Below are 22,320 nucleotides of genomic sequence, written 5' to 3' on the forward strand. Positions count from 1 at the left end.
GGTGGGGTCGGGCTGGTGTGGGCGGAGTCTCGTCTGAGGCGACGGCTCCTTTCCTCGTTTGTGCGCTAGACTCGAGCGCTCGTCGGTCACCAGCAGCGGCCGCGCGGAACAGCCTAAAGTGGGCAGGAAAGGTCTCGGACAACCGGCCCGGCCCGTCCCGAAGAAAACCGGGAACGATCGTCAGCGTCTCTACAGGTAACCCCCACGCGCCCGCACCGTCTTTGATCTGCTCGTGGTTACTCCGTCCCCCGTCCCCCCTTCCTCCATTCTCCTTTCAGCCTTTGATCGCTCGTGTTTTGCTCCTCCTATCCGGCGTCTTTGTTCATCAGGTGTGAATTCTATTTTATTTTAGTCGTGTTTTATCCTGGAATAAATCCAGTCTTTTATCGTGATTCGTTTCCGCATGCCTGAAGCTACCCGAAGCTACCCCCCCCCCCGCCAGCTGTTTGGGAGTCGAGTCCACGCTGTCCTCCTCGAAGTTTCCTCATTGTTTTAAATTTATCCGCTCCTGCTTCCAAACTCTTCCTTGGAATTCCCAGCGGCGTTCCCAGATCCGCTGTCGAACCTTCGCGTGACGTATTAACGCAGTAAAATACGTCATAGGGGCGTCGTTGCGTGTTTGTGCGCGCGCCCTGTGCGTGTGAATGCACGCGTGCGAGAGAGGCAGGTGAGAGGAGGAACTCTATTGTGACAACTTTCTTCCCTTTTATGTGGCTTGTAAGCACGCCCCCGTTTCTATGGCAACGTTTTGGGGACATGCCTAAAAGGTGCGTTATATATATATTCATCAGAGATGATTTTATTGAAGAAAATATTATGGAATTTGTCTATCGGTGATAACAAAACACTTATTGTTCCATCTATAAATAAATGTAAGTTGACCCCTAATTAAAAATATATGTGTCGCTTTGAAATTTAAGTCTACGACAGTATGATAAAACATTTGAGTTTTGTGCTGTCTTGGTCAACTTAAAGAATTTTCACGCAGTATTCCGAAATCCCATTGAACAAATAACAAAGACATTAATAGCGACATTAGCCGATGATTAGTTTAGACATTATCTCTGCTTTTTGGAGCTCCGGGATAAATCACGCGATGACTGATCGTGCGCGGTGGAATAAGTTCTCGTTCACACGCGGCTGCAACGTATGACAGAGAGTACCCGAGTCATTTCTCTCAAATGTGTTCCCACCAAAGCGCTCGTCGTCTCCCACAGCCATTTCACCACGAGCTGCCAAATCTTCCAGTTTCTTAGTTTGCGGATGTCAAAGCTTCTTTTTCACTGAAATAAACTGAATGGAGCCATCATTTTAAATCTGCTTTATTCCTAAATGTCATTTTGCAGCATCGTTTATGGTCAACTTTAATACCTATGTTTTTGTTAAATTAGACAGGAATTTATTCAGCTTGTTTTTTTTAAACGGGGCCTCTCTCTTTATGAGCAAAGTCACTTTACCTGCTGATCTCTGTGAAAGATCAAGATCAAGTTCATTCTGCGTTACAACCTGCAGGGAGCACGGTGGTAGGCAAGCTGCCCCCGTCTGCCCTCGGGGAGGAGAGGGGATGGCTAGTGGGGTATTTACTGTAGATGTAGCGGCTACAGCTGTGGTGCTGCGGCGATAATCTCCCCCCCCCCCCCCTCGCTTAATTCTGTGATGCCGTCCTACATTAGCAGAGCGAGAGGCCAGGAGATCCTTGGGTTTATAAATAGGTCTACACTTTGCAAAGGGGATTTCTCTGTGGCATTTATCCCGCCCCCTTTGTTTAACTTGAAGGATTTATTTGCCCTGTGTGTTTTCTGTGTCTCACGTTTTCTGTCTCTGCTCAGTTTGTGTTTCGCAACATTCTTCGGAGACTTTGTTCCAAGTTCCAACACATTTCTGCTGACCTTTTGTGTTGTGAGTTTGTGTTATTGTTCCCATGGAGAAGGTGACACGGGGAGATCGATTTCGGCTATGATAGGGGTCTTTGTAGGGGGGGGATGATGTAACGGCATCAGCATCGCCACACGTTTGACTGCTAGAGGCTTCGGAGGAAAGCGTTCTAACCACAGTACGGTAGTTTTTATTCAGTGTGGCTGCAGACTCCCCGGTTGCATTCTGTGAAATCTGAATAGTTCACATGCTTTTCAGTAGACTTGTGAAGCGCGCTTTAACGCTGGAATTAAAAGCCTGATCTTTCAAGTTAAACCTCAAAACCGAAACGCTTGTTCTCGTCGGGGTCGAATGATTTGCAAAATGCAATTTGAAATGTGTTAAATATATATTTATCCCCCCCCCACACACACACACACACACGCACACACACACACACTACACATTACCGTCTAGCATAGCGCATAATGCTGAGTAAGTGAGGCTGACGCTGCCCAACCAATGGCGTAAATTATGCATCTTCTCGGTCGGCTCAAACGAGGACGAGGAAACATCCCTTTGTTGAAATGTCAACGGCCCAGTTCCTCGCACTCAGCAGCTGTATGAATGTCTCCAGTCAACATTCATCAAAGCTCTGTCCGAACCTCGCCGGCTTCGCTCCTCGGACAGCGCGTTGGGAACGATCTGATCTCCCTGCTTTCTTCATGAGCGCGTCACCATTCATGTTTTTTTCATTACTGATAACCTATTCAAGCAGCGAGAAATTGAATCAAGAGGATGACGCGCATGAGAAAGTTTCCCCTGTTGGATGCGTGAGCTGAGTTCCGCTTGTTGTTATGGCTCCAATCATTTCTGTGGTGTCTGCTTTTCACTTAATTACACTTCCTTGAGCGATTGAGCCAAGCAAAGGGTGTGGTTTAAACGTATAAAGTCAGTCAACCAGGAAGGGCGGCTTGTTAGATTCCGAACATGGACGTCTGCATTTCAGTAGAAATCTGTTTATTTCCTGCTTTTAGAGGATTTCATGCCGTCATTGAGAGAAGCTTGTGTAATCCTGAGGTTTGGGAATACTTTAACATTCCCGTTATCCTTAACTATTACTAACACATTTTATCCTGAAGGGAGGGGGGGGGGGATCTTACTCCACTGATGTTTTACCTTCAGAAAATGATTTACAGAAATCCTGAAAGGCCAAGTGTATCAAATATGATAGACTGGCTAACGATAAGCCCTGCCTTCTGGAGCAGATGCAAAGATGAGAGAGATTTAGCTATGAAGCTAGCTAGCATGCACGTTAGCTGATCAACCTGATTTGACCAGGTTTCTGGTTGTTAGGATGATACATGTGCCGGTGCTGCAACATCGATGTAGTCCTGTTGTGATTTGACAGCGCTAACATTGCACCGCGTTCTCCATTTTCTTTTAGCTTGAAATGGCTGTTGTTTCTTTTTAAGTGTCTTATCGGAGAATGATCCATTCTTTTTGATTCCTTTGACTACTCTCCCATGCAACCCCCCCGCCCCCCCTGCATCTGTAATCTCCCTGAAGATGTAATCCTCTGTCAGTTCCCGCTGCTCAGCCACACACCAGTGCATCGCAGTGCCCTGGCCAGTGGACCCACGGAGCCATCTTGGCTCCAGCCTTTCGGCTGTAACTTGTGGGGATACTTGACGCCCAGTTGCCTTTTCACTGTGACGACAGTGAAAAGGCAAATAAAGTAACACAAAGACCGTCTGTGTCTCATCCAAGAATCGGTTCATCTTTTTCCTTTTCCTGCTGTCAGCCAGACGACATGAAGACTGGGGCGTCCTGCTCCGTAACTGTCCTACAAAGGCGTCCTTCTTTTTCTTTTCATGGCGACTACAATCTGTCCGTCTGAGTTCCACATCTTTGTGACGGCATTTCCACATCATCCGATGCGTCGGACCGGTCGCGGGTTCTGTGGACTTGCTTTATGTTGTGAGTTTGTTGCCACATTGGGTCCGACCCTTTTTCTTTTACTCCTTCCCTTTGTTCTTTATCAGATCTGTGTAATCTGATCCTGCTCAGCACTTGGGAACCTCCTCTGAGACGGCTCACGTTTCCTCACATTTGGATTCACAGTGAGGTCCCAGAGCGAGTCGACGGTCGGCACGCTAGTTTACGGCCTCTATTCAGCGTCCGCTGGCTGGGTTCGGCTTGTTAAAGTAGCCGCAGTGAATGGCGTGTCTGAACTACCGGTAGGCACGTTATCCTTTCCCCGCTGCTTATTTTGCTCATTGGAGTTCCGTCTACGGGTAACTGGGTTGTTGGAAATGTGTCCACATCAGTCATGGAAGGGGGGGGGGGTGCACTGTGCTGTATCTGCCACGTTTAGACAAATTCCATTTGTGTGCTGCTGGAGAGCAAAGCAGCCGTATCTCATTGTCTGGGCTTCCTCTGTGGGATCTTGGCACAGTGGCGTTGCTACGGCCTGGCTTTTATAAGCTGTCAGATGGATGTGCAGTCTGTCTTCTCTTTTTTTCTGGACAACATGTGAACTTTGAGCTGCGTTCTTCTTGAGCTCTGTGCGTGATGTGAAGCAGCACACGGTGGACTGATCCCATCAGCTCGAACCCGCAGCATGTAGAGCGACTGGGTGTCTGGCTGGATGGCCCGGCAGCGTTGGGTCAGTCACAATGCGTTCACCGCTGCTTCCCATCACCCACTGCAATTACTCCATTAGCTGTGCGTCAATTCACATCCTCACTTATTGATTTACACGTGGCAGCTACCCGGTTAGCGCCTCTCGGCTCCATTTCAATGCCACGGCGGCTATTGCTGGATGAGTTGGAGGAGCTGCAAAGGTGTTGATCTGTATCCCGCTGGGACGTCGGATCCCCCCGACCGGTGAAAAAAGTGATGCGAAGCTCACAGTGTCTGTATTTACTGTGGAGCAGGAGGATTAGGCCCCAGGGTGTTTAATAAAATGTTTGTCTTCTAAAGTGTGTGCATGTTGTCTGTCAGGGAACATGTATGACGGTGTGTGTGTGTGTGTGTGTGTGTGTGTGTGTGTGTGTGCATGACGTGACACGAGGGCGCAGCCGACATGTGTAACGGTCGAGCGTTACAGATGTTGCCAGAAGCTTCACAGAGGTTTGCTAACATAAAATGCCTTTTTGTTGTTGATGTTGTTGTTGTTTTTACGCATGCCGGCCTAAACGTGGCATTAGCAGGCCGGTTAGAAATGACAGGTTTACGTTGCCGTGACTCTTTTTGCCTCAAGTTAATAAGAATAACGATAAAATCTGAGTGATTTCAGGTGTTTTCAGCCCCACCCAGGTCACTGATACACCCACTCAGCCTGCTCCCACACCTTTGAGAGGGGGGGGGGGTACTGCCCGACATTCCTGTTTGACCGGGGGGGTGTTCTCATACTTGTTGATGGTGACAGTCACATTGTCCTTGGTATCTGTTAATTAAAGCAATGCGGAGTGAATCCGAATGCGGTTCAGGTTCAGATGACATCGTTGTTATGAAGGTGGGACGTTGTTCAGATTTCTGCAGCGCCGGCCGCTCGGACTGAATGTTCGGTGCTAGTGTGGAATGTCGCGCCAGCGTTTCAGCATCGACTGCTCAGCAGAATTCACCTCTGCCTTTCTGTCGCAACTCGCTCTCTGGCAGCTTTCGCCGCCGACCCGCATTCCTTGTTTTACTGTGCACTTTGGTTCTCTCTTTAATGATGAGGAAGAAGTCACTGGGATGCGTCTACAGAGGCCGCTACTGAATGAAGCGGGAGGAGGTGAGTGCCAACGGAACGCCTTTTTGTTCTGTTGCTTTAGTGAAGGTTGGTGGATGAATGGTGGCGTGATGACGGAGCAAGGTACAGGTACAATGGATGCATCACTGATTAACCGAAAGGGGGCGAAGTCCAGTCGGAGATACGCTGGACGAGGGAGCGATCGGCAGATCGGGCTCGACATTCTATTTTCCTTTCACTTCCATCAGCACAGTAGACAAAGAAGAAGTGCGAGGTTGTTTCTGTTTTACTGTACTGAGGATTTCAGAAGTTTTCCTGGCTTTGTGGGGAAGTTAAAAAAAAATAAATATGTGAAATCCCAAGGGGGGGCAAACAAGCGATCGAAATGTAAGAGCCCAGATGGGTCGGAGGATAAAACGCCTTCAGTAGAGCCCTTTTCAGTAACCGAGGAGCGGCGCAGGGTGTGTCGCAGCATTTCAACAGTTGCCTCGCCCAAGAAGACCGACGACACCAACAATGTCCCTGATTTTCAGGGAATGGGAAAGTTCAGCTGTGTTTTCATGCGTTGGAGCTACGCCGCCAGCGTTGGGTCAATAAAAGTGTTAATCAGAGATGTTGTCTGACTAATCTACTTTAGTTTCTTCATTGATTAGCGGAGAGTCCGCAGTGTCTTGTGTTACTTTTAGAAATGCCACGCCTTTCCTTTGGTAGGTAGGGATGATCATCCTGTCTGTCTGCGCTCCTTTAATGCAAATCTGTAAAGCAGCATGCCGCTGCACGCTCAGACCGTCTTCTGGAGCCTGGTCTTGCTGGATCTTGTGCCCGACTGACTCACTGAGCTGCTGCTTTTAGTGAAGCTTCGTATGAACACATGCACATCTGCAGCACGTCACCTGGTGCAGGTCCTAAAACGTGCTGTAAGTGAACAGATTCAAACGAATGACCCTCCAGTGCACATATTTAGCTCAGGCGTGTCCCACACACCCGTATGCGAAGTTGGAGGGCGCATGAACCAGAGGGCGTGGCGCTCGCATTAATAAATCAGCTCGGCTGGAAGGCGACGAGACAAAGCAGTTTGTCCTTTCTGTCCCACTCGTAGAGCAGCTCTGATTACAAGTCGTCGCTGCGTCGTTACGTTCTGCCGGTATGAAAGCTGCTAATTATGCGGCTTCCAGCTCAGTTTAGTGGCGTTCAGACCCTGCTTGTTTTTATTCAGAATCAGAATCAGAAGTAGTTTATTGCTACATGTACCAGTAATGACTAAGTTACAAAAAAAACACACAAGTACAGAACACGTCACAAAAACGGAAGCATCAGGAGTGGATACACAGATGTGTATTAGCGGCAGTAAAACTAGTATAATCATGCAGTGGAAACAGAACAGTGCAAGTTACCAGTAGTAAAGTGTTCATTATTGGTAAAAATGGCAGAAAACTGCAGTATATCCAACTACCGTCAGAATATATGTTTTTATATTTATATATACACTGAACATTCATAAAAAGCCCTTTGTGTGTTTAGCTTGTAATTTACAATGTCATTTTTCATTACAGGCAGCATCTCTACTCTTCTCTTGAATGTTTGAGCCTTATTTTAACGTTAATGCTTGTGGAAATCTTTGTGATGCATTTTCACTTATTACGATACAGTTTTTTACATGAAATGCGAGCGCCGTAAAGCGGTTTGAAATACATCGTTTTGCTGTGTGATTTTTGTTAGGCGGGTAGGAGCCGTAGGACAAACGTGCCCCAACGAGTCCGTGGCAGTTATTGAATCTGGGGCAGCGGTGAGTGAAAACCCGGAGACTTCATGAGGAAGTCATATTTATGTGAGGGAAGCAAATCATAAACCGCGTGTGTCTGAATTCATAGAAGGGCAATAGATCAGTTAATGGCGTTTTTCTGTGTTTTAGACTTGTGTACTTGCTTTCTGTACGCGCACACACACACACACACGTGCAGAGCTTAGCCGAAACCTGAAGAGCAGGTTCCTTTTTGCCATGCGTCAGCAGCAGGCCGCTCCCACGACTGTACGGGCGGCTTCCGGGGGTTAAAGGTCCCTCAGAGCGGCTAGTATTTGACGTCCAGCGCTCTCGCTCATCCCTCGTGGATTTCATTTCCCCATAAGCCTCTGCTGCTATCAACTGTTGTTAAAAAGTGAATAATGGTGCTTCACAACTCACTCGATGATTCACCACTTCATCATCATCATCGCTGAGGTTGAATCTTGACTTTATCTCTGTGTTTTTTCTAGGTTTGCTCCACTGTTGTTTTAATTGGAGGAAGCAAAGATGCAGAGTAAGTATACACATTTAATTTCTTCCTGCAACTATTTGATGAATAAAGAGTTTATAAAATGGTTTTAGATTCACGTTTGTCTTTAGCTTCACGTTTTACCGGAGGTTTACCTGCTTCCATCTATTGTTAGTACAGTGGAACCTCGAAATATTATTCGAAAACTGAAACTATATTTCCCATGAGACACCAGATAAATGCCCGTTTCCATGCCTACCGTTCTATTAATGTGTAACTGCATGTATCTAACAGATAAAAGTGTAAATAGTACGAAAAATAAAAGCATAATAAAATAACATTTAATCCAATTCTGCATCTCTTTTTGGCTGCAGTGTCGGGAAGGGGGGGGGGGGGGGGCAAGTATTATTCCTTTGAAAGGGAGACTCCCTCCATAAAATGACCGGCTACCTGTCCTGGGTTTTTCCCCCCTTCTCTTTCTCTTTAACTCGGTTTTCTCAAGAAAAGTCTAAATTGTCGATTACTCGCGCAGCAAGATCCGAGACACGGATGCCGTTTTCACATTTTCCAGTTATTTCCATCTTCAATTCATCAAAGCGTCTTTGAGTTTTCAGAAAAGCGCTATGTAAATAAAATGTATTATTATTATTATTATTAAAATGTATCAGTTGTTCTCGCTGCTTTACTACTGCCTTTGTTCTGATCCATAACTAAGAGCTCAAAAACACGAAGAGAAAACTTTGCTCAGATCGACTCAAACTGAAAGTAGACTCCGCCTTCGTTCGTGCGTTTGAACTCTGAGAATCTTATCGACTTCTGAGGCGTTTTAAACTCCTGTTGTTCTGGTGAAAAAAAAGTGATGACTTGGGGAAACCGTTACATGTTCTCGCTCCCCATCTGTCAGTCTCGCTGAAATTCGACATGGATCCGGCGCCGTTGACATTTTGCCGTTTCTACCTTTTTGTGCACGACAGTGAGCGAGCCTAAAAGCGGCCTGGTGAAGGTTACGGAGTGGCAGCAGACGAATTATAGCACGGACTCCGGCATCCAGTCCAGAGCAACCACGATCAATGATGACGGCGAGTTCACCTCGAAGCAATACACCATGACCACCACCGTCACACAGGAAGATCCTGGTAAGACGGTGGGGAGCTAAATCCGCCAAATGCGCACCTGAATCTTGTCCGTGTCCCTTGACATCAACGTCGCTGTGCTCATTTAGGCTTGGACAACCCTACCAGAGCCCAGCGGGTGCGAGCTGCGATCTTCCCGGAGACTCTGGAGGCGGGCACCACCATCTTGTCCACGATGCAGACAGACCCGTCCCAGATGACCAACGTCCAGAAGCTGGCCGAGCCCTCCCAGATGCTCAAGGCGGCCATCATTCATCTGATCAACTACCAGGACGATGCTGAGCTGGCCACGCGCGCCATGCCTGAGCTCACGAAGCTGCTCAACGACGAAGACCCAGTAAGGAGCGACCATCGCGTCACCCGTTTGCGCCGCGTAAAGGACGTGCGGCGTGAACTCGACACCGGATTCGTCCGTTGGCTCCTTGTCTCGCCAGGTCGTGGTCAGCAAAGCGGCGCAGATTGTCAACCAGCTGACGCGCAAAGACGCGTCGCGCCGCGCGCTGATGCAGTCCCCCCAGATGGTGGCCGCCGTGGTGCGAGCGATGCAGAACACCAGCGACATGGAGACGGCGCGGGCCACAGCCAGCATCCTGCACAACCTGTCCCACCAGAGGGAGGGCATGCTCTCCATTTTCAAGTCCGGAGGAATCCCGGCTTTGGTCCGCATGCTCAGGTACCGGGAACGAATGGGAAGCCCGTTGGCGTAGGAATGAGGCGCCTTTTGATTCTTGTTCCCTTGTCGCGATCAATCTTTTTTTTTCTATATTTGTTCCTCACGCTTCGTAATAGCGGGGGATCCATTTCTGCAGCTTGTAAACCAGTTTTTGTTGTTGTTGTTGTTGCTGCTTAGCTCACCGATGGAGTCTGTGCTGTTCTATGCCATCACTACGCTCCATAACCTGCTGCTGCACCAGGAAGGAGCAAAGATGGCGGTCCGTCTGGCCGACGGCCTGCAGAGGATGGTTCCGCTGCTGAACAAGAGCAACCCGAAGTTCCTGGCCATCACCACGGACTGTCTGCAGCTGCTGTCTTACGGCAACCAGGAGAGCAAGGCATGTTTGTGTTCCTCGGACCAGCCAAGAACCGGTGCATGCGGTTTATTTCTAGTTTTGGGTGTGGCGTGTGAACAGAGTTGAAGCGTGGGCGTGGTTATTTGTTGAGAGGACTGAAACGCACAAAGGGAAACGGGTCTTTCTCCTGCCGGGACATGTGGCGGCTGCGTTGTAAACTATTGGCTCCAGCTGCTCTTTGTACGCCCACACGCATTTACTCATCCCTCTTTCTCTCACAGCTCATCATCTTGGCCAACAGGGGTCCCGAGGGTCTCGTTCACATCATGAGGAGCTACAACTATGAAAAGCTGCTGTGGACCACGAGCCGTGTGCTTAAAGTCCTCTCCGTATGCCCCAGCAACAAGCCCGCCATCGTCGAGGCCGGTATGTGCACGGGCGGCGTTATCTGAACGGGGACCAACTTCACGACGGCCGAGTGATCAAACGTCTCTGTTCCTTCCAGGTGGGATGCAGGCTCTGGGTAAACATCTGACAGGCTCCACCCAGCGTCTGATGCAGAACTGTCTGTGGACTCTTAGGAACCTCTCTGATGCTGCCACCAAGGAGGTCTGAGTCCACAAAATCAGATTTCTCTCTTGGTTTTGGGTTTGTTTGTTTTTATTCAGAATGAGGAACATTTGGGAATGCTTTTCTTCCTGTTTCCTGTTTCCAGGAGGGGATGGACAGTCTGCTGCAGGTGTTGGTGGGCCTGCTTAGTTCCGAGGACCTCAACATGCTCACCTGCGCCACGGGCATCCTGTCGAACCTTACGTGCAACAATGCCTACAATAAATCTCTGGTGACTCAAAACAATGGCGTGGAGGCTCTGATCCACGCCATACTGCGTGCCGGCGAGAAGGAGGACGTGACCGAACCTGCCATTTGTGCGCTGCGCCACCTGACTTCACGCCACCAACAGGCTGAGATGGCTCAGAATGCTGTGAGGATGCACTATGGCATCCCCGCCATCGTCAAGCTGCTCCAGCCGCCCTACCACTGGCCTGTTGTCAAGGTAACGAAAAAGGGACGGTGTTCAAAGGATCATGCAATAACTTTATTCAATCCGCAGCAGGTCATTTTATTCCGTATTTTAGGTTGGGGAGAGAAATGACTGTTTTCCTATTAACATAATGGAAACTACTCCTGACAATAGTCGACGAGCGTTCAGTTTGTGAGGGCACATGAGAATGTGAACATTGTCGTGACTTTAAATTTGTCCCTTCTCCCCCGCTCGAAGGCTGTGGTTGGCCTAATCCGCAACTTGGCCCTGTGCCCGGAGAACCAGGCTCCTTTGAGGGATGCTGGAGCGATCCCCCGTCTGGTCAACCTGCTGCTCAAAGCCCACCAGGACGCCCAGAAACACGGCTCGTCCGCCCAGCAGACATACCAGGTAGGACCCCTGACGGCCCGGCGGCTCGAAGAGATCACGCGTAGCGATGAGTTATTTCTGAATGTCTGCTTTGTTTCTGTTTTCAGGACGGAGTGAGGATGGAGGAGATCGTGGAGGGCTGCACGGGAGCGTTGCACATCCTGGCCAGGGATCCCATCAACAGAGCAGAGATAGCCAACCTGCAGACCATTCCTCTGTTTGTCCAGGTCGGCCTCTCGATGATCACCTCGTGTGCGTTTGCATTTCATTTCATTTTAAATTCATTGACTCCTCCCACCTCTCCAGCTGCTCTACTCCCCCGTGGATAACGTTAAGCGCGTGGCGGCCGGCGTCCTCTGCGAGCTGGCTCTCGACAAATCGTCAGCCGAGCTCATCGACAGCGAGGGGGCGTCGCCTCCGCTGATGGAGCTGCTGCACTCCAACAACGAGGGCATTGGTAAGACACCCGGATAACGCGCTGCAATTAGCTTACTGTAACGTAGCATTTAGCCACGAGCGGAAAGGAACTTGAGCGTGCCGTAAGTGCGGCTTCCTGGTACTTTCCTCTACGTCCGCTTCGTCGACGGGACTAGTCCGAGTCTTTTTTTGTTCTCTTCCCTCTTATGCAAATGCTGCAATATCCCTTCAGGGATCAATGAACTCTTAATAGATTGACGCAGAATTGATAGCGATAGTCACGAATCAGCACTAACATTAAAAGCCATTGTAACTCGGTTCTTTGGCCTCCTCAGCTACCTACGCTGCAGCTGTGCTGTTCCGCATCTCAGAGGACAAGAACTCGGACTACAAAAAGCGAATGTCCATGGAGCTCACGCACACTCTCTTCAAGATCGATAAGGAGGCCTGGGAGATGGTGAGAGTCTCCGGCATGCAGCCGAGGGCTGAAGTAGATTTAAACCTCGTCTCGGCATCTTCACGGATTTGTAAAGTACATTCTGAGAAGCAGTTGATGTTTAGTACCGGTAAACTTTAATTATAGACTATTGAGGAGTATTAACAGTCTTTCTTTTTAAAGTGTCGACATTGTTGACCTCTGCCCTCTCGTGGTCTGTCCTCAGGCACAAAACAGTGTCCCAATGGATGGACCCTATCCAGACGGTGAGTAACCGCGCATGCAGCACATTCCTCGGCACCGGGAGATGCTCTGATGAGCTCACAGGTTGCTCCCTCACTGCGACCTGCGGCTTCCGTTTAGCAGCGTCATTTCATCGTGCCGTGAAATGACGCCCAGCCTTGCTCCTCTTCAGACATGAATGTATCCGATCTTCTGCCATTTCCTCCATGGCAGACTTTCAGCCCTGGTCTTTGTTATTCTCCTGTACATTCACCACCTCTTCCTCTTCCTCATCACAAAGAGAGGTTTTTCTCACCCAGACCTTTTACTGGTGTTTCTATATCCGTTGATTTCTCCTTGTATGGCTCTCACGGACCAGAGTAGCTCTAGGAAAAAGGATTAGCTTCTCCTCTCTCTATGGTCATGTGCTCCAAATATGTTCTATTAGACCTATTAGATGGTTTCCACTAGCCTGGACAGTTTCCTCTACTTCTCTTGCAACTAATGCAAAAGCTGCAGCAGAAAAAAATTAAATAAATACACACTCTGCCAAAATTGCATGCAAATCGGCCGTTGTGCAGAATTTAACAGTGAAAGCAAATGTCTTGCAGAGCTGGATGCCGGTTTCCAAGGTTATGGAGGAGGATATCCAGCTGATATGCCCATGGATGGCATGGAAGGAGTTATGATCCCAGACGATTACCAAGGCAGCATCGCCTACGACAGACAAGCGTACCCTGAATACTGACCTAAAGGTAAGAAAATGGAAACGTCACCTCAGTCCATTTGTGCATGCTTTAAATTCAGGCGCACGAAAATGTGGTTCTGGATATTAGAATTACAAGAAGTTATAAATGTGCAAACTGAGGCAGGAACAAAGGAAAAGGGTTGTGTGAAAACAAATAAAAGCGCATTTGCTTGAGATGATTTGCATCTTCTGCAGGACTAATGAGGAAGGTTGGACGGCCTCGAACAGACACAGGCAGAGAAGCGGTTAGCATGTCAGCTAAATGACGACGATGAATAAAACAGCAGCTGCATCACCATAAAAGACGCATGCGAACCACAATGAGACAATTTAATGTTAAAATTAGACATTACTATTTAAAGAAAAGAAAATGAACGCATTAAAAAAAACACTGAGATTCCGCTTGTTTTTATTTGTAAGAAATTAACACCTTGCTCTCCGGGAGGGAGGGGGGGGGGGGGGGTAAAATAAATCATTAAGAATTTTTACTGTATAATGAGCACATTGACATTGCAGATATTTATTCCTTCTCTGGTTAGAGCAACAATCTTTCAGTGACGAGTAACATTTGTGCTGCTGAAAGAAAAAGTGTTTTCTTTTTCAACTGCAATTGAAATCTACACACAACTATCAATTATATTTCTTTACAAAAAAAGCTTGTTTATCCTGCTGTCAATAATAAAATCGTACACGAGCAATTTAAATGAATAACTTTAAATAACATGCAATAGAAAGTTCTACATCATTAGCATCCCTCATAAGAGAAGACATTTGCCGATCAGATGTTCTTTAAACACTGAGCCAACTTTCCCAGACTTCAGGGTCTCCATGTCTGAACTCCAAAATGTTCCCCGCCGCTGAGCCAAAAGAAAGTCGGCTCCAGCAGCTAAAAACTAAAAAGTGGAGGCCCCTGTCCATCAGGAATGGGCTAAGATTCTTCAGGAACGCTGGCTGAATGTGCGTCACCTTTCCTTTCTTTTCTCATGAAGCCATTTTTCCCTTATAGATCCAGAGGAGGAAGGCTGGTGGACAAAGGATGCGAGGAAGTCATCGGAACCGACGGCTTGCCTCCGCTCTCAGCCTTGTGTAATATATGCAATCATCACTGAGTACGGGACTCATAATCTTAACAGGGCTCAACTTTGTTTTATAGCTTATGTTTTTTTTCTTAATTCTGACAGTGATGATACTTTTAGGTTTCTGTGTGTGTGTGCGTGCGTGCGCGTTTAAGTGTCCGTGGGACGGTGTTGATGCTTTTCGGTGGGATATTCTATGCCAAAGAGATTTTATTTTGAGACGATCGTGTAGCTTCCTGGTTTAAACTACGCTGCCAGAGGTGGGTTGCTGTGCGTTTGGCACACGCTCGCCTCCCTGCTCCTTTTCTCAGCGCCTTTGTAACAGACTGCCGTCTCTGCTGTTTGACACTATATACTGTTGACTTTCTCCCTGCTGCGGCCGACCACCAACGAGTGAGCGACGGAGGAGATGAGGAGCCCAGGTCCGGCTTGAGAGTCGCCCCCCCCCAGCTCTTATGTAACCGAATGACATAGAGTACCTTTTTAGAGGGTTTTTTTAGGAGTAGTTTCTCACCTTTAAGTTATTCACTCGGAGGGTTCACATTATCTGGCATCGCAGGAATATTAACGAATGTGTCTTTCCTTTTTATAAACCGAGTTTCACACGCGACTAATCATCTGCTCGAGGACGGCGCGGCTTTTACGGGCGTGTTGGTTGCCTTCACGAATCGACATGTGAGAAAATGTAGTACAGCAGGAGCAAACTACTGACAGGAAAATTTGTCTTTCTACTTTAATAAGAGTTTTTACTGAAATTTTGTTTAATAAAAATAAAGGATATATCAAATATTTTGTGTCCATATTTATTGAGACGGAGAACTCGCCTGTTTCCCAGCTGACCATAAATGTTTTGAGATGAAGATGTGTTGGGATCTATCCCATAATAAGTCTAACTGTCCTGCATTAGCAATCATGTTCAGATTAATTCTCTAACTTTCTTATCGGCGTGAAGAACAACATCCAAAACATTTTGCTTGTTCAGATTCTCCAACAGTATTTAATGTTTGAGTGCTTTATACCCAGAATGCAGTTCAACGGCTCAGACAGGTATATATACAGACATCCATATAAAAGGTTTACTGCATATTGCGTGCTGCCTACTGGCTCATGTTATTGCCCCCCCCCCCAAAGCGCTTTCATGCCCCATCCATTGAGTTTATATCCGGTTCTCTTCCTCTAGATCTGTTCCCATCTATGATATGTGGTTAAAGTTCTCTCATTTAAACCCCCCCCCCCAAAAAAAAAGAGGAAGTCAACGTGATGCTCTGGTCATAATGAAACCATCACACGCGCTTGTGCATAGCAACAGTGAGGTTTTATCACCATCTCTACATAGAAAACAAAAAGCGCCATGTTGGTTTTCAGTGGCCAGTCTACACGGATATTACATGCAGGCACATTTTATATCGCAGTAACGGAATGGAGGACGGCAAAGATGGACGTTATTGTCTTTGAGTATGTGATTCTCTACATTTGGAGCATTATTATGCAATAAATCTGACAGTGTTCATTAGTACAGTCGCCTGTCCATAAATGCTCGCTGTTATTGAATCTCTTCCTGCACAGCATCGACACTGAATGTCACAGGAGTCGTGGGTTTTTTACACCCTGCGCTACGTACTTCAGGACCTAAATCCCCGTCCACTTTGGGTGGGGGATGATCTCCAGCCCAGAGGGAGAATCTTGTGCGTGTTTCTCTTGGAAGCCTTAGATCACACTGTCAAACATGCGCATGGACTGCATGATGTTTTCGTCCTGGGGGGGGGGATCAAAGAGGAGAAGCAAAATTAAAGAAAAGCTGCAAATGGAGAGGGAGCTCGTCATTAAACGTCCCTTAAGCACCTTTTGACATGTCTCCAAGAACTCGTCGACGGTGACCACTCCATCATTGTTCCGGTCCATTTTCTGGAAGACACAGCACACGGGGACAGACGTTTGAGACGTTCCCACAATCCCTATGTGCATGTGCGTCCTTGGGGAAGCTCACTAAAGCGGTTAGCCTGCATGCGTCTCGGGTTCCTGTCTTCTATTTGTACGCTTGCATCCTTAACATAATCACAACCTTGGAGCAATCTGAAAAAGAACACTCATTTTGGAGGTGAAATGGATTTGTGACCTGGAAGAAGCTGTCCACGTGCTCCTTGGGAGCAGTGTCCGTCATGTCGGGGTACGTGCACCTCCCCATCATGTCGTAGATCGAGTGCATGATGTCTGTCATCTCCTGGACAGACGCGAGGGAAAGAAGCGGAACAAATCAAGATGCCGATGCAGCACGACATGCGACCGACGGAGAACCTCTCGGGCACCTCTCTGGTGATGCAGCCGTCTTTGTTGAGATCGTACAGATTAAAGGCCCAGTTGAGTTTATCAGCGATGGAGCCTCTCAAGATGACGGACAGACTTACAACAAAGTCCTGCAGGGAAAAAAAAAGACAAAGACAATCCAGCTACGGGGGAGATCAACATGGATGTGACCAGAAAGCAAGCCTGAAGGCATATTCTGTCAGGACAGGAGAGAGAGATCCAAAGTTCACCTCGAAGCTGACCGACCCAATGTTGTTGGTGTCAAACGCGTCAAACAGGAAATGTGCGTACATGCTTGAATCTGGACAAAGGAAGATTGAGGGAATAGAAGCTGACTTGGTGAATTTATGCCTCTGAACTTTTTACGTTTGAATAAAATATGACAGACCTCCCTGAGGGAAGAACTGGCCGTAGATGCTTTTGAAAGTCTCCTCATTCACGACGCCACTGGGACACTCCTGTGGATGGAGAAGCAAACAAACACATGCGCTGAAAGGCAAGCATGTGCACGTTCTCACGCATGCAGAGGAAAATGAAAAGAGGAATCTTCGACTGACGTTCTTGAATCCCCGGTAGAGGACCTGCAGCTCTTTCTTGCTGAAGTCGGTCCGCTGGACGAGACGGTCGAGTCCCTCCGGCCTGTAGCTCACCGTCGACGGCTCGGCATCCTCAGATGTGTTTCCTGCACGGCGGGACGGAGAGAGACGTGAAGCAGTCGCTCCCAGACACACACACACACACACACACACACACACAGGATCATGACTCGTGGGCCCTGACACTTACTTTGATTGGACGACGCGCTGGACGCAGAGGGATAGCAGGGGAGCAGTTTGAGGAGCCGCTGTTTGATGGTCTTTTTGATGGGTTTGGATGGTGGATTACCTGAAAGCAACCAATCACAGCAGAGATTAGAGGCAGAGCGGGCGACCCAGGCACGGAAATCGCATCACACCTGTGTCTCAACGGGATAGAGAACGTCAGACCATCAGAACCAGAACTCAAGTACCGAGTCCATATGAATCAGGTCCTAGAGGTTGATGTCAGTTCTGCAAGCAGCTAGAGATTGATTACTTGCTGCTTTTCAGAATCGATAGGCTCTAAAAAATATCAATGCTGCCAGCTTCTTCTCTCTAACTCGGAAGCATCTGTTGATGATGTGCCGATAAATGAACCGTCAAAGATGTCCGACCATCTTCCTCTGCCTCAGTTGTCTCGTTTTCTCTTTTGTCTGTCTTGTCTTTGTCTTTCCTTTGGATGATCAGCTCTGGGTCTGGAGCAGCTTTTCAAACATCTGACGATGTTTCTCCTGCAGATGTTTCTCCCTCTCCTCTCCTTCACTTTGCTTTCCTGTCTTTCCTCGTCCTTCTGATGCTCCTAAACTCTGTTTCTGTTCCTGTCTGAGGGGCTCTCCTGCTTTCGGGTTCAGAAAGCGTCTTCTTTTGGAGAAGACGCTTTCTGAACCTAAACCCGACACGGAGACCAAACCCAAACTCACCTCTGGGTGAGTTTGATGCAACTAGGGGGCAGTGTTGCACTCTATTAAAAGTCCTAGAAGCCTACAGGCACAGAGGTCATTGAATACAGATGCATGTCGTTGCTATGGAGACACAGATGCATTCACTGCATTCATTTGGTTGCGGGCTTACTTATCATAAGGATTTATTAAAAAAAAAAAACATTTTAATACTGCCGCACACAGATTAGAATAATAAATCTAAATTTGCTGCGCTCCAGCAGTTTCTGTAAAACTAACAGGAATAATAATAAATCTGGTTTCATTGGTTAGAACCAGGAACCATCTTCATGTGCAGCGTGTCAAACTGTCACACGCAGCAGCTGGACAACTATGGAAAAACAAACAAGGCTTCACACACACACACACACACACACACACACACACACGCAGACACACCAGGAAGGCATGGCTTTTGATGCAGAAAAAGGAATACTGTAAATTCTGGAAACCGTTTTGAACAACTTCTCTTCCGCTCTCTTTCTCTTCTCGATATTTTTAGATGATGCAGACGGCAGACTTTGATCACAAACCATTTGAAGTTACTGAAATAGTTTCTAAGTGCAGCGGGTTGATGGAACTCGTGCACAGTCATTGGGTGTTCGGAACGTCTGACTCAGCAGCCTAACCCCCCCCCCCCCAAATGAAAGGAAATCCAACCATTAATGGATTAGCCTATCGCTTGGCACAAAGACTGGAAGTGGCACTCAAACTATTTAATTAGCCTGCCTCAACCCAGTGAAGAGAAAATACACTTTGCAGCACCTCAATTTAGATAAAAAAAAAAAAATTTTTGGCATACAACATATAAAATCCTGCAACCCTGCTGAATGAGATTTTTTGCATGTTGAGATTTTTTTTATTAAATAAATCTTGTTTCTTGCCGATATTGCAGGATTTGATGCCGGCTTTTTCTGAGCTCACTGCAGCTGCATATTTCCTGCACATGATATTCAAATGTCAGCGTGTAAAAAAGTGATGACTCAAAAAATAGCCGGTATCTATAATGTATGAACACAGTCAGGAGCAGCAGCAAGGTTTTAGAGCAGAGAGCAGCTGCGCTGTGCATAAAGACCATTTGAACGGTTCGCAAATATGATCGATAAATCAATTTGGAACAGATTTTCCCTTCATCGGTGCATTTAACATTTCTTTTGGCCGAGTCCAACATAAAGACCGCAGTCAGGCAGGACTGTGCCTGAAGCTGCCGAGCAACACGAGCTCCTCTGTGCTTCCCTCTTTCTTAAAAAGAGATTTGATTGTGTGCTTTGAACGCACCCTGAAGCCTCTGTGTCGAAATGTTGGGAATGTTCCCAGGAATAAATGATTACATTTTGGATTTTGGTGATGATTTATGGAATAATGTAGGGGGGGGGGGCTAAACCTGTCATCTGTTCCTAGGAGCATTCCCAACATTTCCTGAAAGTTCATCAAGATCCATCTGTAACCTTTTGAGTTATGTTGGTGGATGTAACGAGACTCGTCTAAGAGAGAACGACTATTCCAGGACGGTCAGGAGCAAACCTGATCTGATTAGACCATGAACAGAAGCTGAGGAGACTCTTTTTGTTTTCTGCTTCTGCTTCCCTCTCCCTTTCAGGCCCCCTCAGTGTTCATCTCCGCAATGTCCAGGTTCAGCCCACCAGAGTCCCCACAGCGCATCTGGTTTGTAAGCGGGGCATCAAAAAACAAAAGTGATGAATAATGCTGATTTGTTGTTTAAAGATAACTAATCATTCTGGTAAATATTTCCAGTTAGAATTCCTTATTTTTTTAATTTTTTTTTATGTAGCAACAGTGCAGAAACCAAAGTGAAGTCTTATAATAGCCTGTCAGTATTAATATTATAATTGATCAATATGCAGAAGGAGCAAAGTGCTATAGCAGGAAGCTTTAAGCTCATGGGGATGATACAGCCAATATTAGCAGACAAAAAAAACACTGATGGCAAATTGATCTTCAGGATAAAATGATGTATCATCAGTGTCAGTGTGGACAGCCCGGCTTCACACACACCGACTTTCAGCCCTGCATGGTGACAGATGACGAAACAGGATTGCAGGAAATTAAATGTTCATTTAAAGGGAGTTTGACAATCAAACTCCAAAAATGCGCACAAAACAACAAGTGTGCGCCACTTCAGCAGCCCCCAGTGACCCCGGCAGGTGTAGAGCTCCTATCACCTGTATGACGACAGAGGCGGGTACCTGTGAGTGGGTCGTAAGATCGGTCCAGCTCTCTGGAGTCAGACAAGCTCTGGTCCTGGCTCCTGGATTTCATGTTCGCTTCGGTTCTGATCAAACCCACCGCCGGATCCGAAGCTCGCCTAGGACTTCTGCAACTTCATTCCTGCTCCCATCTCTCTTCTGACTGTGCGGGATGCGGGATGCGGGATGCGGGATGCGGGATGCTGGATGCGGGATGCGGGCTGGTTGCGTGTGAGGGGCGTCGAGGTCCGTTCAGAATCTCTCCTCCCTGCGTCCTGCGCGTCCCCGTCCTCCCGACCCGCGTCAGCGCACACACACGTTCCCTGCGCGCTTCACTTTGAAAGGAGTGCGTGTGCGTGGGTTTTCTTTTTTTCATATTAAACTGTCGGCTGGAGGCGAGCAGGGTGAGGCAGAAAGAATGGAAAGTGAAGTAAAGCAAAGGAATCAAATACTCTTTGGATAACTTAGAGGTACTTGAGCCTGACCTGATGTCTGATCATTCTTATTGATCCTTCTGCACTTTTTATTCCATTACATTCAACTGAGAGCTTCAGCCAATATTTTGTTATTGTGGTTGCAAAAAAAAAAAAATACAATTGTGTAGTTTTATATAGTTTTATAAACCAGTATCTGTTTCTTGAGGATGGGCACAGCCTTCCATGAGGACACCCGTTCTACGACCCACCTCTAATCCAGAACTAAACATCCAGTGCGTCTGATAACAATACTGATTAATATTAATATATAAATATTTTAACACTTTCAGGATGAATATAAATGGTGATCTAATCGGTGGAGGATCCCTCGTCGATATTGTCCTGCACGATATCTGTGCCAGCACGATCTGCAGATTTAATTCTTTCCATTCATTTTCCCATTTTTGTTCCCACTCAATAAATTCCTGTATCTTTCTCTCAAAGTGCTGCAAAATCACGTCGTATTTTTGTGGATAAATCCTGTTCATAGGTCACTAATAAATATAAATCACAGTATAATCTGTGTAATCCCAGTGATGAAGTAGGGGCAGTGAGACAGACAGAGGGATGTGGGAGTGTATTATTGATATGGTCTCACCTTGGCTCAGGACTCAGGAGAAGTGAGATCAATAGCTTCAGCTTCACATCCTTGAGCTGCTCGACTAGAGTTAACGGATCTCTCTCTCTCATATTTCAGCAAAAGCTCGCACGAAGGTCAAGACTATTAAAAAAAAAATTCTATATTAAACCCATAAATACACAACGTGATCCGCGTGGAGAACGAGAAGACAACAGATCGATTTATGGGATAAACTTGAATATTTCCACATCTTTGTTTCCTATCAGAAACTTTTCAAGCACCTTTAACTATAAGAACTGAAAGGAGAATGAGGAGGAGACAGAAGGAACTGGGATGGTTGAAGTATATATCACAGTATTGATGGTGTTTATCTCCCAGGGGAGCTTAGAGGAGACAACATTGCTGCAGGCTGGAAAAAGGAGCTGATAGATAAGTAGTAATGGGCTCCGATTGATCCCTGAAGTTAAGGAGCAGAGAGACGATGCAGATGTGTTCCGGTATATCAAAGAAGCAGGTATCCAGGGGTGGGGGGGGGGTCGGTTCAGGGCAGTCAAAGCTGGCAAGCTCCCCCTCAAATGAATATTGGATGAGAAAGCTGATATGCTTAAATGAAACGGTATAAACGCACAGCAGCGTTGTCACAGCAACACGTGCAGGCTTGGTTCTCAGCTGCCATCAACACACACACACGCACGCACACACACACACACACTTCATGTTGATATACTGCACAATTAATATAGAACCAACTAAATTATGGGATGGAGATTGACCACCTTGAAAGTCTCCAGCTTTCACACATATTAAAGTCAACATGCCACAGTGTAATGTGTTATTCCCAAGAGGCCCATTATCATCTCCGGGAATGGATCCGTCCATTAAAGGCTTATCAGTTCACTCACAAGCCGCAGTTCTAGTTACATCTGTCAGCGTTAGAGA

The 22,320-nt window shown here is 47.0% G+C and overlaps 2 protein-coding genes across 6 annotated transcripts; one reads left to right on the top strand and one right to left on the bottom strand.

The window, feature by feature from the left end:
* The first annotated feature begins 89 nt into the window (after positions 1-89).
* On the top strand, positions 90-15,080 carry jupa (junction plakoglobin a). Its single transcript, XM_068750504.1, has 16 exons — positions 90-195; positions 7,847-7,890; positions 8,820-8,981; positions 9,068-9,315; positions 9,413-9,651; positions 9,829-10,030; positions 10,270-10,414; positions 10,494-10,597; positions 10,704-11,042; positions 11,268-11,420; positions 11,507-11,626; positions 11,706-11,856; positions 12,152-12,273; positions 12,479-12,518; positions 13,086-13,229; positions 14,229-15,080. Exons 2-15 carry the CDS (start codon positions 7,884-7,886, stop codon positions 13,220-13,222), a joined length of 2,169 nt encoding a protein of 722 aa, XP_068606605.1. The 5' UTR covers positions 90-195; positions 7,847-7,883; the 3' UTR covers positions 13,223-13,229; positions 14,229-15,080.
* Positions 15,081-16,005: 925 nt separating this feature from the next.
* On the bottom strand, positions 16,006-20,398 carry LOC137907158 (A-type potassium channel modulatory protein KCNIP2-like). Of its 5 annotated transcripts, none has more exons than XM_068751475.1 (9): positions 20,326-20,398; positions 17,389-17,487; positions 17,160-17,284; positions 16,991-17,060; positions 16,833-16,903; positions 16,605-16,712; positions 16,415-16,519; positions 16,141-16,203; positions 16,006-16,053 (listed from the first exon to the last, which is right to left on the bottom strand). In XM_068751475.1, exons 1-9 carry the CDS (start codon positions 20,396-20,398, stop codon positions 16,006-16,008), a joined length of 762 nt encoding a protein of 253 aa, XP_068607576.1. The 5 variants fall into 5 exon arrangements, with proteins under 5 accessions (XP_068607576.1, XP_068607574.1, XP_068607573.1 ...); XM_068751473.1 differs by having other exon boundaries at positions 17,160-17,320; positions 17,383-17,487; XM_068751472.1 differs by having other exon boundaries at positions 17,160-17,320; positions 17,356-17,487.
* Between the last annotated feature and the right edge of the window lie 1,922 nt (positions 20,399-22,320).

This window comes from Brachionichthys hirsutus, chromosome 17 (assembly GCF_040956055.1).
Source record: "Brachionichthys hirsutus isolate HB-005 chromosome 17, CSIRO-AGI_Bhir_v1, whole genome shotgun sequence".
Taxonomy (NCBI): domain Eukaryota; kingdom Metazoa; phylum Chordata; class Actinopteri; order Lophiiformes; family Brachionichthyidae; genus Brachionichthys; species Brachionichthys hirsutus.